Raw genomic sequence first — 15728 nt, forward strand, 5'->3', positions numbered from 1 at the left:
GCGTCCTCAAAAGGGGCTGCAACGTCTTCTTAAGACAAAACAGCCTAAGGTTCAACCAGCATATGTCGTACGCCGCGTCATCCCCGTCTCTTTGATTCGCAACCGACATGGATATTGACCCGTTGTTAGTGGTCGAAACAGATCTGCTTGAAACCAAAGACAAAGTTTATGTATATGCCGTGGAGGCAAACACCCCCGCACCACAGCGGGCCGCTCCGAATTTGTGTCACTAGCGGATAAAAGATGCACTGCACCGCTCACATAACCGAACGTGGTACGTATACCTACTCCTCTCTTGATAAGAATGTGTCCAGTAGGAACGTTTTGGAGTTAGTCTCCTAAGCATGTCTTGTATATCGCCATTGGAAGATGCAAAGCGGTTTCAGCTGTTATCTTACGAGCGGCAAACTTTCAGCGAATCACACTCTTTCTACCCTCTCTCCCTCTCTCAGCTAATGTTGCTTCCTAGACTTGCGACTCGGCCATTTGCTACGTTGCTTTAATGTGTTCCGTAATGATAGATACGCCGAGACGCAAAAAGAACGCGCTGTCCTTAACGGCATTTAATGAGCTATATTTTAGATAGTTAGCTATATTTTCAACAACAAAAAGCTGGTCGCCTAATAAAGAATTCTGACTGGGATTCATTACTCTAGTTTAATCATGTTGAACCGAGTAGTCATTTATATGAACAATTTCAGGCAGTCTACAACGGCTCAGAAAAAAATATTTCGCGTGAAGAGAAGAAGGCCAGCGAACCGTGGATAAATAAACATATAATAAAAATAAGTCAGGTGAGAGAACTATCATGGCAAAGGTGTAAACGGGATCCCTCTAGCTTGTAAGCCGCCGCGGTGGCTCAGTAGTTATGGTGCTCGGCTGCTGACCCGAAAGACGCGGATTCGATCCCGGCCGCGGCGGTCGCATTTCGATGGAGGCGAAATTGTAGAGGCCCGCGTACTGTGCGATGTCCGGGCGCGTTAAAGAACCCCAGGTGGTCGAAATTATCCGGAGCCCTCCACTACGGCGTCCCTCATAGTCTGAGTCGCTTTGGGTCGTTAAACCCCATAAAGCCATAAAACTAATCTAATCTAGGTCTCAGAGAAAAATACAGGCAAACCAGGAATAAGCTGACTGCTAAGGTGCGGAGACCGAAAAATAAGTACATTAAAGAACAGTTAAATGGCTGTAAGGGGGATATTAGGAAAACATGGAATATAGTGCACTCGTTATGTGGAAAACATGAAAATGAGGTATCGGTGAAATAATCTCCGGTCACTTCCCTGGACGAGAACTTGAAGTGTTGAGCACTGATTTTACCAGCTCTTACGCAACCATACCGCAATCGCTTCGACAACATGATACCTATTCACAGAACGTTACTTCAGCATAATGAAATTCCTTACATGGACGGAAGTAAGGGAAGCTTAAACTAGTATATCCTTAGCAAGGCCACCAGGGTACCATTGAATGTGGTCTAGGGACCTCATCGTCAGTTACGATGAACTGAAAACAGTTATATTTTACATTCTAGCAGAAATCCTGCGCACTGGCTCAATTCCATACTAAATGAAGGTGCCATCGGTAAGATCAGTTTACGAAGACGGTGACAAACAACAGTGTCTGATCTATAGATCTATATATAGCCATGCGTGTCTGGCATGCTGCTAGAGAAAGTTCTATATAAGCGCTTGTTGCCGTTTAGTGACGCGCACCACCTGTTATCCGAGTCTCAGCACAGGTTGCTGTGGGAAAAGAGCACCACAACAATGCCTGAAGATTTTGCGGACGACTGATGTGAATGCATCCATAGAGAATCGAAAATTGTGCTAGCGGTATTTTTGGACCTAAAAAGCCGTTTGGTACTATAGACCATAATTTATTAATTCAGATATTATATCTTATGGGATTCCGTGGGCCATACAGCCAACTTTTTTCAGACTGTTTCCAGGCTATAGACAACAGATTGTTCGAATAAATGGCGTTAACAGTGCAGTACTTCCGATAAAATATGAAGTTCCGCAGGGATCTTTCCGAGGGCCCTTATTTTTTAATCTCTACATAAATGACCTAACACAGTTGCACCTCAATTCAAGTATTTATCAGTATGCTGATGACAGGGCATTTATCCTAGCGGGACGAAGCTATAATAAAGGCATGTTCTTGATGCCGCAGGATGTCTGTAAAGTAATGACATGGTTTAAAATCAACTTCATCTGTCTTACAAGGAAAAAAACACATTTGATTTGTTTTCACAGTCCTCGCAGGAAACCAGATGTGTCAACCAAACTCTATATGCTATGCACAGCGATGACTGCTGAAATTGTGTCGACGTCTCTAAAAAAAGTGAAGTATCTAGGGTTGTTTTTTGACGAACACTTTTCTTGGACACACCACATTGAATGCCTCCCAAAGCGATTAAGAATGGTGTTTGCAATCATAATTTATTTATTTTTATTTCCACAATACTCCACACCCTCATTTGGGTCAAGGCAAGGAGGGCAGTAAAATGCATTCACTCAATACAAGAGCAGCTGCATCGTAAAACACAGAGAACAATAAAATTGTCTACTGTAGTACATATATAGCCTAAAATAGCTCACAAAGTGCATTGTCAAAAACAACAGCCGATATCACTCGTAGAGGCAGGGCGTTCCATTCGTCAATCGTTCTCGGAAAAAAAAAAGAAAATTTAAAAGCGTTAGTGCTTAAGTGTGCATGGGGGTCGCAATCGATGGCGGCATATTCGAGTTTTGGTCTTATCAGAGTATTGTAGGCTAATAGCTTGCAGGTGCTAGGTGCGCCCCTAAGTTTATGGCGAAGAAAACCTAATTTACGTAAAGCTGGGGATTTAATTTGGTCTTTATGGTCATTCCATTTTAGTTGCGAGTTTACTAAGATACCAAGATACTTATACCTTGGCACTTCTTTAACTGAAACGCTATTAATGCAATGATAGGCAATAATCAGGCACGTATCCAAGCGGTGCCCGAGGGGGCCCAGACTATCCCCCCCCCCCTTCCCCAAAGCTCGATAATTTACCTTGGGCCCCTCCCAAAGAAGTTTGCTGGCCACGTGCCCGAAGCATATATATACAGGTTAGAATCAGTCTGCAGTACAGCATTACGTAGAAGACTATACACTCAGGGAGTCAATACTGAGATATGGTGCAACAGTCTTTGGGTGGGCCGCACAATACAAGTTGAATGTCTTAAACGCAATATTATATAAGACAACACGAAACATTGCTTATGGAACTTATTTAATAAGACCAACGAGGACTTTGCAGGACTCATGAGACAACATCCAATACTTACACTTCAGAAACTGGTGTTAAATGTTGTACTCACAAAGTATTTCTGTCGCAGTGAATTTTAAATTAAAAAATACAAACACTGGCGACCGTCGCGCAGTTTAAACGTTTTTGGTACCAAGAGTCTCCGTAAACAAATATCCAGTTAACAGAATTCAATCAGTTGACCGGTTTTGTTGTTGCTTCAACGCGTGCTTTCTGTCGTCACTTTGAGGGTGGTAATGGTGATGTTCAAAATGCTGGCTGTTTTTCTTGGTCTTTCTAACACTGGATTTGGCTTCCTTCTGCAGTAGGAGTGTTCTGTATGGCATGTTTGTTCTTTCAATTCGGTACCTTTGTCGTTGTCTGCTATGTAGTATAGCATACATGTCACACTTAGTTTTCATAATTTTTCTCTTCCAATTATTCTACGACGATAGGGTGGATGTGCATGCTCTTGATTTCGTAGCAGATGACCTATGCTTCTTATTAGGTATGTGCGTAGACGGTAGATTTTCCTCATTTTGTTTGTTTATTTGCTTTGTTAGTTTCCTTTGCCGGCTGGGAATGCTGAGGGCGCTTTGGCTTGAATTGTTTCGATGAACCAATGTTTTTTTAAAGATCTGTGCTGTATTTATGCATATGTACCTTGTATATACAGATGGACTGCCCTGTCCTCATGCAAGCTGCATGCTTAAGCGGACGGGGCAGACTGCGATTTGGTTTTTGACGAAATAATAGAATTAAAATTACAGTTACCGCCGCACCTCTCTGGCCCAACCTGTCGCGCCTGTAAGCAGTAAAATTTTTTTCTCGGAAAGAAGCTCGCGATCAGAAATAATCGTTGTATGTACTCAATGTCAGTAAGCATACCAGACAGGAACCTCGAAAAAAATTACTATTTCGGCGCAGCAGGCGACACAACACACAGCTTTTACCAACGTTCTGAACTAAATTCTCTGTACACTATAATATCGCTGTTAAAGACTAAATTTCGCTTGATGCCGTCGTTGACTGAGATGCGCTTATTACATGCCATCGCGGGCCCTAAGGTACTTAATTCTTGGCTCCGGTGTAGCGTATGCGAAGCGCCCCTCTCGGCCTTTGCGCCAGCTATGGAGATTATATACGTATATATTGAAAAATCTGCAGCCCACTCTTTCTCGCCCGAATCATCTGTGGCAGGCACTCGAAGGCAGCTGCGAGGCATTATTGATCAAATTATTAATTTTATTTTACTTTTTTATCGTTTACCCCGCCAAGATTACTTTCCGTTCAGTTGTCTTTTTTGATTATTAGGAATTAAATGCAACGTTTTAGAGCGCTGATTGATGCGTCAGAACCCCGTAATTAAAGCAGCGCTATTCGCTGGATATTGGCGATTTAATTTCTCGCCCATGCGTGCGCCCAGTATGGTGTGCTTGACGTCCGTACACTTAGGCACAGCGCAGATTACCGCGTTTCATGATTGCCTGCGATGGGGCCTGGTGTACGTCAAAACTCCGCAGCGGAACTGAACTAAACGGACGGAGATAGTTCGATCAAAGGAGCACACAGTTGGGGGGCTGCTAATTCCGTGCAGCATTTGTGCAGGTAACCCACGACAGCAACGTAACAAGTTTACTGCGGAATTATAATTTTTTGTACGTAAATTTTCAAATAAAGTTTCGCAGAAGGGCGCGAAAAGTAATTACCAGTGGCACGTACGATAGATAAAGAACACAAATAACTTTGGGTTGGTTATGCCACAGCTCTTATTAGATAAAATCTACGTTGTATGTAGTTTTCCACCCATCGTTTTCCCCTCGCGCCTGTGGCTGCCATATTTCCTTGCGTAGAAGCCAGGGCTGTGTGCACATATGCTGAATCCGCAGTATATAGAAAAAAAAAATTTTTAAAGATGTTGCTGTGCATTTGCTTTCACAAAACACTTTTCCTGTCCTTAGCATTTGCTATTTTGTGTACTGCCGAAGCAAGAATGTAGGCAGTTTATTTGCATCAAACAGCTTTTTTTTTCCCCACCTGAAGACGACTTTATGACCCGCCACAGAAGTGCATCTCTAGACGAAGTTTTTCAATGGCATTTTCTTGTCACGATCGCTCACTTTTTGTAAACTTGAATACTCATCTGCCTCAGTTATGTTACCTGATCGTATATTTGCACAAGCCACTGATTGCGCGCCGGTTGGGGCCGGAAGCAACGGAGGTTCGAAAGGAGGGAGGGGAAGGGGGAGACGTCACAGCGCGGTGGAGGCAGCCAAGGTCAGCGAACACGCGTTCGTGAGGTGCCGGGAGTTTTGGGGCCGCAGCAGGACGGCCCCAGAAGCAGGAGAGAGGGGCTCGCGTTCCTCTGGTAGTCACGTACACCAATCGCAAATGCGGAGAACAAAGGAAGCGTCGTTATTGGGAAGCTCAGAATGGCGTTTGCCGCACCTAGCATCCAGGAGTGGAAGCTGCTTGTGCCCGGCTGCACAGCATTATCGAGTGACCGACACTGGAGAGTTGTTGGTTATTATTGCTGTTTCAGTTGGCTACTACGCAGAAATAAGTATGGCACATGGGGTTTAACATCACAACGCGACACATGGACTATGAGTGATACCGTAGTGGAGGGCTCTGAATTAATTTCTACTCCCTGGAATTGTCTAACTTACGCTGACATCGCCCAGTACACGCGCATTCCCTCATGTCACCTCCGTCGAAGCGCGGCCGCCGCGGCTGGGATTGAACCAAACTTCTCGGACCCAGCAGCCGAGAGCCCCCTCCAATGTGACATCGCGACGGGTGCGTTACTAAGCAATAGAAAGTATTCTTCGAAAGGCCTATTCGTCAGCTTTAAAGCGCCTCCTTTCGATTTTTTTTCGAGCATAAGTAAGGTTTTGTTCATGGGGTTCAGCGTCCCAAATTGACTCTGGCTTTGAAGGACGCCGAAGTGTAGGGCTCCGGTTAATTTCAACCGCCTGGGGTTCTTTAATGTGCACTGACATCGCGCAGTGTACACACACTAGCATCTAGCATTTCCTTCCATCGAATTACGACCGCCGCGGCCGGGATGGGAGTTCTTTATTGCCTAGATTTCCGGGCCCTGCTTGTGAGTTTGCTCTTTTCTTCCTGGGAACAATTTTCCTTGTCTTCCTACGCCTAGTATATGTGCCCTGAAAAAGAAAAATGAATTTATATCTCCTTTGTTCCCAGTTCAAACAGTCCAAAATTCCGCTGCTTCATTTGAACGCTTACTTGAGATGGACGTGACTTTTTCACGCATATACTAACACGCCACTCCCCAGTTTAAATACGAACAATGTGCTGCATATTTCATTGCAAAAAAAAGAACGTCCACATATTCGTACACGTGCGCACGCACAGTTCATGACGCTACACGTCTCAAGGGCATCTGCCTACCTTTCGCCCAGCGTGAGTTAAGAGCGCAAGTTCTCGCAAGCGGGTACGAGCGCTATACGCGTTTCGAGCTCCCAATTCTCTGCGTACGGAAAGTCCAGCTTCAGAAGCCACGAGGGCAAACGGCTACGATTCGGCAGTTTTGCCTGAAGGCGTAACTATCACCGATGCTGCTTTTTGGTGTTCGTATTTTTTTTTTTGTAGCGAGAGCTACACTGGGGCTACCAGTCGAGCATTTCGCCGTGCATGGGAGTGGCCAGTTGTGCGCATGCGCCGTTACCGTAGCAACAGGAAAGGAGCAAGGTGCGGCGTGCGCTTCGCCGTCGCCGCGGCCGCTCCATGCACCGTCGGAGCCGAGTGTGACGTCACGCGGATGAGCAATTGTGCGCATGCGCCGATGCCATGGTGACCAGGGAGACCCCACAGCTGCGCCGCGTTCTCCGTCGCCGCCTCGCCGCACGCCGCTCTATCACCCGAACCGCGGCGGAGATGTAGTAGGCGTCTGTATCACAGCGTTTGACATGCATGCACAGAAGGAGAGTCCAGCCGCTCAGCCGCTGCTAAACGGCGGTATAGACAAGAGAAGATGAACTCTTCCGATCCTCAGGTTGTCACCTGGCAGTTGGCTTGAACCAAATAAGAACGCCGGAGTATGTGTGTACGTGAAACAAGGTATCACCGCCGTCAGACATCTCCCTTCGATCGCGGTGAATGGTGAGGCTTGCTGTGTTCGGCTTCTGGAGAGTGGCACTATCATCCAAGGAGTCTACGTGGCACCAGGAACATCTGTCAAGCAGACGATTGATGTGGTTGCCACGTGTTTACCAGCCTACGGCACGGTTTGACAGTTGTACGTGTGTGACTTTGGGTGATTTCAAAAGGACACATAACTCTCTTAGTGAGTGTATGAAAGAAAAGTTTGACTTTAATTTAGCTTCGGACCCTCACGTCCAGACTACAGAATGGGGAACTACTATAGACCTTGTATACTAAAGAGGCTCTACCAAATCGAAATACTGTATCGACAAAATTGAGACCGCTGCATGCTACTCCACAGATCATCGGGCAGTCTTCGTCTCTGTCAAGCAAAATGAATAATAATAATAATAATAATAATAATAATAATAATAATAATAATAATAATAATAATAATTGGTTTTTGGAGGGAAAGGAAATGGCGCAGTATCTGTCTCATATATCGTTGGACACCTGAACCGCGCCGTAAGGGAAGGGTAAAGGAGGGAGTGAAAGAAGAAACGAAGAGAGAGGTGCCGTAGTGGAGAGCTCCGGAATAATTTAGACCACCTGGGGATGTCAGTGCAAAATGAATAAAAGATGTTAATACCAAATGGCTCTCATTGCTAAACATACAGTGACCACAACAAGCTCAGGCAGGGAAACGTATCTCTCGCTACGTATACCCTGTCATAGCCGAGCGAAGCCACTACCATATTTTTTTTTTCTCACACCCGCCGGCGCGTGCTCATCGTAAGCAACGCACTGGGTGAGCAGTGCTGCACCGTTTTAAAACGGTTTGTGCCATGAAGCGCGCAGATAACCACGCGCGCGTGCTTACACGGCCGACGGTGAGCGCGCAACAAGTTAATCGAATGCAAACAGCCAGCCCTGCCGCCTGCGTGCCTGCACGCTCGCGCCGAGCGAAAGCGACAGCAGGCGAGGCTGTTGTCGCGGCCTCTGCATCTCTCTCTTTTTGTATCTCACCTTCCCAACTAGATTAGTCGGGTCCGGCAGTCGCGCGAGAGCTGTGGCCCTCGTGTGTAGACATCGGCCCCGTTGGTGTGCTGCCGGGCAAAAATGAACGGGTCTTGGCGTTAGCGCGCGAAGGGAGGTAATTGGGCGTCAAAGGGGGCGGTCGTCTTCTCCCCCCCCCTTTTCCCTCTGCGTCGCTCAACTGTTGTTCGATTATTTTTTTCTCTCTCTCTCTTCCCCGCGCAGGTCCTCCCGGGAAGCGCGGCAAGAGGGGCAAGCAGGGAGACGCGGGCGAGCCAGGACCGCCGGTGAGTGTGGACCTTCTATTTCTCCTCTTGCGCGCAGCGCGCGCTCCTCCTGTTGCTATCGCGTCGGACGCGCCCAGGGGCCTCGGCGGGCATTATTCAAATTGCGGTAAACACGGAGGTCGGCCCGTGGCCGCGCATGAAGCGAACCACTATTTGCCCACTCGTTAAAGCACGCGCGGACGGCCGCTGCGGCAGCGTGTGCGCCTCGGGACGGAGACTTGGAATGAAACGCGCGCCGGCCGTCTTCGCTTCTCCTCCGGCACACGTACTGCCACTTAGGGCCGTTGTACGATCGTTTTGGAGCGCCTTCCGCCTCGTCCGTTTCGGGAGCGGTCCGCCAGTTTTCGGCCGCCAGGCGGACGTGAGGCGGAAAGGTGTTGTACGATCACTTTGGCGCTTGCGAGCCAGGCGGATGGTCCCAGCATGCCGATTGGCGCGCCGGGCATATCCGTCTGTCCAATAGCCTTCTCCGGCTGGTGGCAACCTAGCCGGCGCGAGCGCACCGCCAGCATCGCTCCACGCGCCGAAACGGGCTCCCGTATCCCAAGGGGGAGGCCACACCGACATTTTTCTAGAGGGGGCAGCGCCCCCCACCCAGTCTCCAGTTGCTTGCACTTGGATCAGATTGCTGAGAATTGAAACACTTCAGTTCTAGGACTATTTTAATGCAAAGCACAGTGGGGCTGAGCTGCCAGTTGTAAAGCATTTCGTACACAAGTAACCTAAACCAGTCACGTTCCATTAGAAGTCCACTGTCTGACCCGTGTACATGATCATGGTGACCAGAATTTAAGCAAACTATGTACAAACTGTTTTTCATCAATTGAACACTCCTCACGCGCACATCTATAAAGATGCGCATTTCAGTTCGTTTTAGATTGCCACGAATCTTTGCACCATTTAATCGGTCGCATTCAAAACCGCCGGCACACTAATTTCCATTGATCGTGGCCACGTGCAAATGCTTCCACATTTTTCCAGGTTGTTGTAGTTGCTGTTGGTTCTTTGTCTCGAAGGTTCCTCGCCAGCTTTGAATTAAGCGCGGCCAAGAACTGCAGGCAATCAGTTCGATGACCGCCCAGAGACATTCAGGACAGTTCCTTTTGGAATCCTTTTCGTGGCTTTCGTTACTGCTGTAGTGGCGTCACCCCAACGTGTCAGTTTTCATCAACCTTTCAACATTGGAAAATAATAAAAATAAAAAATATAAAACTCATGTAAATGAGCATTAAATAAATAACAAAATAAGCTGGAAGTCTCCCCCCTCCCCCCATACCAAAGAAAAGTTCCGGAGTCCCTGCACTCTCTCTTTCATTGTGTGCATGTTGTCATGGTGCAGGGGCTCTCTCGAAACCGGGTCGGGCTGAGGAAAGATTGAACTTGAAGGTTTGGGAAAACGCAAAACACCTGGGTTTACTGGCAGTTTGAAGAAACTTATTTACATAACTTAGAAAAGAGCAAACAGTCAGAAATTAATAGCTCATAGACTATTGTCGAGCGACTGGATGAGCCTTGTCCTCGGTGCCCAGAGCGTTCATTCCGACTTGGGACGCTCGCAATTCAATGCGAGGCACAGATCCGAAAAATGACACCTGCAGCACATAGCACGCGGAGGCACCGTGGGAATGTGCGACGAGAATTCGGAGGTCTGCGGCTACTTCGCCCCAAGCTGCACGTGTCCACCCAAAGCAGAAGGCCATGCACACCCCCCCCCCCCCCTCCTCCTCTTAAGAACGTGGGAAAGATTCCGCAGGTCGGTTCTCAGGGGCACACTTTTTTTTTCTTGGGGCCACTGAAGGGTCAAACGACATGTCCCCAGCAGAAATGTAGCAAGGTGCATTCCTGCTCGCAAGTGCACGCACACACACACACACACACACACACACACACACACACACACACACACACACACACAAAAAAAGTTTGCCGGCTCGTTGTGCATCAGGGCTGGAATTCCGCGACGTTCAAAGAGTGCAGAAACGTATTGTTGCGTCGAGGGCTGCCACAATATTTCTATGAACAGCAATGGCCAAGAGCTGCCATTAGAATTATAGATATTCCGGACATGTCCTGTATTCTTGGGGAAAAATTAATATTGGTAAAATGCACGGTACTCTAATGGAAATGTTGAAGGTGATGGTCTATCCCTTCAGTGTCTTGTAAGTTTTCCATCGCTCGCATCGGCCAGTTGACGATACCAAAACGTTAATAGCAAGCCTGTAGATGCGTGATTGTTATAGCCAAATATTCCAATATAAGAAAAAATGTGTCTATGCACCCCTCCTCGTTAGAAACGAAACACTTTTTTTGCCAGTAAAGCCCTGCGCCAGTCCAGTCCGGGAATGCGAAATATTGTTTTGGAGACTGACATCAACAGCTGCGTTATGCAGACGCATGTGAGACAAGGGCAATGATCGGCTTATTGTTCCGGCGTGTGATGCCCGGCTTAATTTCCGAAGTTACTTAACTACATCTAAACAATTACTAAAAGTAAAAGTAGTCGAAATGTCTGCTTGCACTTGAATGAGCATTTGCATATCAGCGACGGCTCTGCACATTCATCGTTTTGGGGATACGCGTACGCTGTGATCGGCATTAAAATAAAAACACCAGCCGTTTACCTCAGTGGTAGATTAACTTTAGATCATTTTTCCGTTAGCCATAAGCGAGCAGCTGCTAGGCGCATTTCGTGAGTGTTTTAGTTTTTCTCTTCAGCCTCGCGTATCGCCTTATGGGCACTTCATTTTATGCTGAAATAAAAAATATTGCAATTCTTATGCAGCGAAGAACGAAACGAAATGCCAACTATTTCGCCAACAGAGTTGCGTGCACCGACCTGCTTAGCCACACCTACAAAATTAAGTATTTTGCGAAAATGACCGCCCCAAAACAGAAAAGGTATTCACTTTGAATTCCACATTCCCTTTACTTTTTCTCTCCTTTTTTTTCCCTTTTCTTTTTTTCAAGTTCGCGCTGGGAAAAGAAATGCGAAGCTGCGTTCTCTCCCTCGCGTGCTCGCGAGGGACCGATGCATAGGCCCCCCCCCCCCCCCCCCCCCCTCCGCTCCCCAAGAGTGATGCCCAAAGGAACGACATGCGTCGAGACCAGATCCCCCTCCCCCCCTTCATAGCAACAACCACCACCACCACCACCATCGCTGCCACTGCCCAGGCCGCGCTCCCCAGTTCAGTCGACGGATGGCCATCTTGCCGGGGCAGAGCAGAACCGAGGCGGAGGGAGGAGGGGCTCGGACGTCACTGACGTCACGGGAAAAGCAGCCAATAGCTGCAATCCGGTCCCCGGCCGGATGCGCTCGTCCGCCAGAAAGTTGAAGTTCACCAACTTTCCATCCGTTCGCCGAACGAGGCGGATCCGCCAGCTCCGCTCGCGAAACGGACGAGGCGGAAGGCGCTCCAAAACGATCGTACAACGGCCCTTACAAGCCTCCCGCTCCTCCTCCGCCCTTCTTCGGTGCTCGTTAGTGCCGCTCTCCTCGGCGGACTGGCCCCAGGGGCTGTTCGCTTCTCTTCTTGCTTGTCCCTCCTTCCGCTCCTTTCCCTTTGATCTGTGGCGCGCACCTCCTCCTCTCATTCGCTGGAGGCGATGCGCCGTCCCTTCGCGTTGCCTTGTTTCCATATATTACGCTTTAATTCCCCACTCCTCTCCGCGTGCAGTCCCGTTGGCGAGTGGCTCGCGATGTTCGTCCGAGTGCGGAAAGCGGGGCACCGTGAAAGGTGTCGGCCGAGATCTGGGCCCCATTCGGACTGTGTAGGTTGACCGAAGTTAATCCGGGCTCCGCAGTGCGCAGCTGAGGCTCCCCGTGGCCTCTAACTTCGTCTCGCGTTGCGTTGGCGCGCCGCTGAACGCGAAGGCGATAAAAAAAATGGGGTCAGTTGGCTTGCATTCATGATGCGCAGTGAGAGCTCAAACGAGGGACATGGAAAAGAAAAGCACAGCACTGTGCTTCTCCCGGGTTGTTCTTTTCCCAGTCCGTCATCTTACGTGCGTTTTATTCCCTCACAGTCGCTGCCTCTATCTCGAGCGTGCGCGTATTTATGTAACCGGCTTTTAAAAACTCGCTCAGTCTTCTACCACGTGAGGAACACGGCAACGAGATTAATTCGACGAGGGTGAATGTATGCGGCGGCCATTGTTTCTCGCTCGGGATCCAATTATACAGCCCATTATGGTGCCGGGAAAGGCTGATATTGCGCTCATTTCATAATCCACTTTACGCTCAGTGTCGCAAGCACTGGGAAATTCTCCTGTGCCATGCGCAGACTCTTGCACGATCGGCTGCTTCAGCCTTGCCTAACTAGCTGCCATCTTCTCAGGTACTTGGATTAATAAAACGGCACAGCCGCATTGTCCGAGACTTTTTTTTACTTTTTGTAAGAATACCTGTACGGTAAACTTTGATCCGGGCTCATGGCGTTCGCTGTCGGCGCCGTTCACTAATCGAAGACTTGCCCGCGTTTAACAGCTGGCAAAAAGAATCCAATCCAGATGGGCCATCTGAACTGGAAAGTGGACGCTCCCTTTTTTCTTTCGTTTTTTTTTCTGGGGGGGGGGGGTGAAGCGGAGGGTAAGTGCGGCTAAGAATTTGCTCCCATTTCGCACCTATTGAGAACGAGAAGTGAGGCACTCTTTTATGCAAGTTTATCTGATCTGCATTAACGTCTACGGTAGGATGTGTAACCTGTTGCCTACACATCTGCAGGGGGAAGCTGATTATTTTCTCCTTTAAACTGTCTCCCGAGACTGGCGACGCCTGCATCAGTTTTATTTCTGCGTATCCACCGCAACTGCGCGAGTCACTGCATCACAATGGCGTGCACTAGTGTTCCCGTGAATACCATGTCGGTTTTATATACACTTTGTAAGGGTTACATAAACTTTAGGAAGTCGGCACTCGTACAGCCTTTCAAGCTATCGACGTGCTCAAGAAGTCATATTGAACTGCACGTAGCGCTTCGCTCACACAGAATCTCCGCTCTAGCGTCTCGGGTCTCTTATTTTAGCCGGAAAGAAGGTGAACAGTAGTTACGTAGCGTTCAGGTTAGCGGCAGCGGAAAAGTTCTGGATGGAAAAAGGTAAGCGATTTCCTCGTGAGAATGCGTTGGATACGGAACACCAGCGCAAGTATGCTTCGAGCTGATAATCTGAGCCTACATTTCGACGCCGCAAACCTCACCGCTCAACAGGCCTGCATTATAGGCGGTAAGGGAAAACGAGGGGTGGCGGAAGGAGAGGACTGACACGATCCGCGCTCTGTGTTCATCCGCCTGTTGACAGTTGTCAGCAGTTCCCGAATATCATGGCGAATGTGTATTTTAATGCGAAAGCATTAGATGGTTCACTTTCAAGGTCATGTCCGCCATAGTGTCCGCAAGAAACGGCATCATGGGACGTCACGAGCCGACGAGTCACGTGATGGAGATGATGACGTCATATACTTAATTAACGCAAATTATCATGCACTTACATTTCTAATTAATCTAATTATGCAATACCAATACTAAAACTTGTATAATTAGTGACGACGTCATATGGGTATGAGGTCATGCCAAGTCACGTCGTGTCAGGGGGGGAGGGGGAGGGGCGGGGGAGGCCGTCGATGCGAGCTTTGAGCTGCGACTTGACGACACAAAAGATGCCACTCTCGTAAAAATGCTTCTTGCCGGCGCGGATGGGCGGGCGGAGAGCATCCGACAAGCACCCGGTTTCCTGCCGTGGCATGACCTATTCCAACGCTCCGTGCCGATCGCAATCAGCCGACAAAGCGAAAAATCACACATTTTCATGCGCTTCTCTACAGCCGAGGCGGCAGGACGGCACGCAATAATCCGGCATCCGTCGCCGTGGCCGCACGTAGTACTCCTTTCGCGTCGCACATAATGGACGGCAGCAGTTGCCACCTTTGGCGGTGCGTTAGATCGACCGTCAAAGGTGACCACCTCCCTGGCCCTCTGCCCGACAGTCACTCGCAAACGCAAGAGCGAAGGGCGGAGCGGCCACCTTTTGCTGCTCACGATCTCCCGTAACGTTACGTGCAAGCTTCCTAACCACTGAAAGGGTATTGGTGTTCCTAAGCTGGAAATGCGAAGTAAGCAGACAGAACTTCTCCAAGCGACTGAGAACAAAAAAAAAGGGTTGCTTACGCGAACAATCGTGAAACGTGTAACGAAAGAGTGAATCTTCACGCCTGAAGAAAAACGCCTGTTCAATTACTCTCAGATCCTTTTTATGTAAGGTGGGAAGCTAGCTCATGTTTTCCATTATAATAGTGCCCCACACAAGATGGCAATGCGAAATAAATTGTTGTCCCAGACGATGTAACATTATGAGCTGCATATCTTCCTGAGACTCGGCAATATAAAATTTGCCCAGCAGAATCGCAGGCGTGGCAGCCATGGAAGCAGATTTAGTGCCGCAAAAAAATATATCGTTCTCAATTTCTTTTGGAACTTGGAACCTGTGCTGCTATCTAGCGAGTATAGTCAAATTCCTATCGTTACCTTCCTCTTCAGGAGGTCTCACAAAGGTGGGAGTCAGTGCGAGCGCGTGCATGTGCATTTGAACAGGCCATAGATAATGTTTAAACACTTAATAACAAAGCACTCATATTATTAGCGCACACACGACTGGACAAAAAGAGAAAGAAAGAAAGAAGGAAAGAAAGGAAGAAAGAAAGAAAGAAGGAAAGAAAGAGAGAGAGAAAGAAGGAAAGGAAGAAAGAAAGAAGGAAAGAAAGAGAGAAAGAAAGAAAGGAAGAAAGAAGGAAAGAAGGAAAGGAAAGGAAGAAAGAAAGAAAGGAAGGAAGAAAGAAGGAAAGGAAGAAAGAAGGAAAGGAAGAGAGAAAGAGAGAAAGAAAGAAAGGAAGAAAGAAGGAAAGAAAGAAAGAGAGAAAGAAAGAGAGAAGGAAAGAAGGAAAGAAAGAAAGAAAGAAAGAAGAGAAAGAAAGAAAGGAAGACAGAAAGAAGGAAAGAAAGAGAGAAAGAAGGAAAGAAAGAAAGAAG

At 48.0% G+C, this 15728-nt stretch overlaps 1 protein-coding gene across 1 annotated transcript in view; it reads left to right on the top strand.

Annotated features, from left to right (window-relative positions):
* The first annotated feature begins 5709 nt into the window (after positions 1 to 5709).
* LOC144116766 (uncharacterized) overlaps positions 5710 to 15728 on the top strand; it is a 121609-nt gene continuing 111590 nt past the window's right edge. The window contains exons 1-2 of the mRNA XM_077651218.1: positions 5710 to 5776; positions 8648 to 8709. Of these exons, the coding sequence (XP_077507344.1) occupies positions 5710 to 5776; positions 8648 to 8709 (129 nt within the window). The remainder of the gene's footprint in view (positions 5777 to 8647; positions 8710 to 15728) is intronic.

Source organism: Amblyomma americanum, chromosome 1, assembly GCF_052857255.1.
Source record: "Amblyomma americanum isolate KBUSLIRL-KWMA chromosome 1, ASM5285725v1, whole genome shotgun sequence".
In the NCBI taxonomy this organism is placed as follows: domain Eukaryota; kingdom Metazoa; phylum Arthropoda; class Arachnida; order Ixodida; family Ixodidae; genus Amblyomma; species Amblyomma americanum.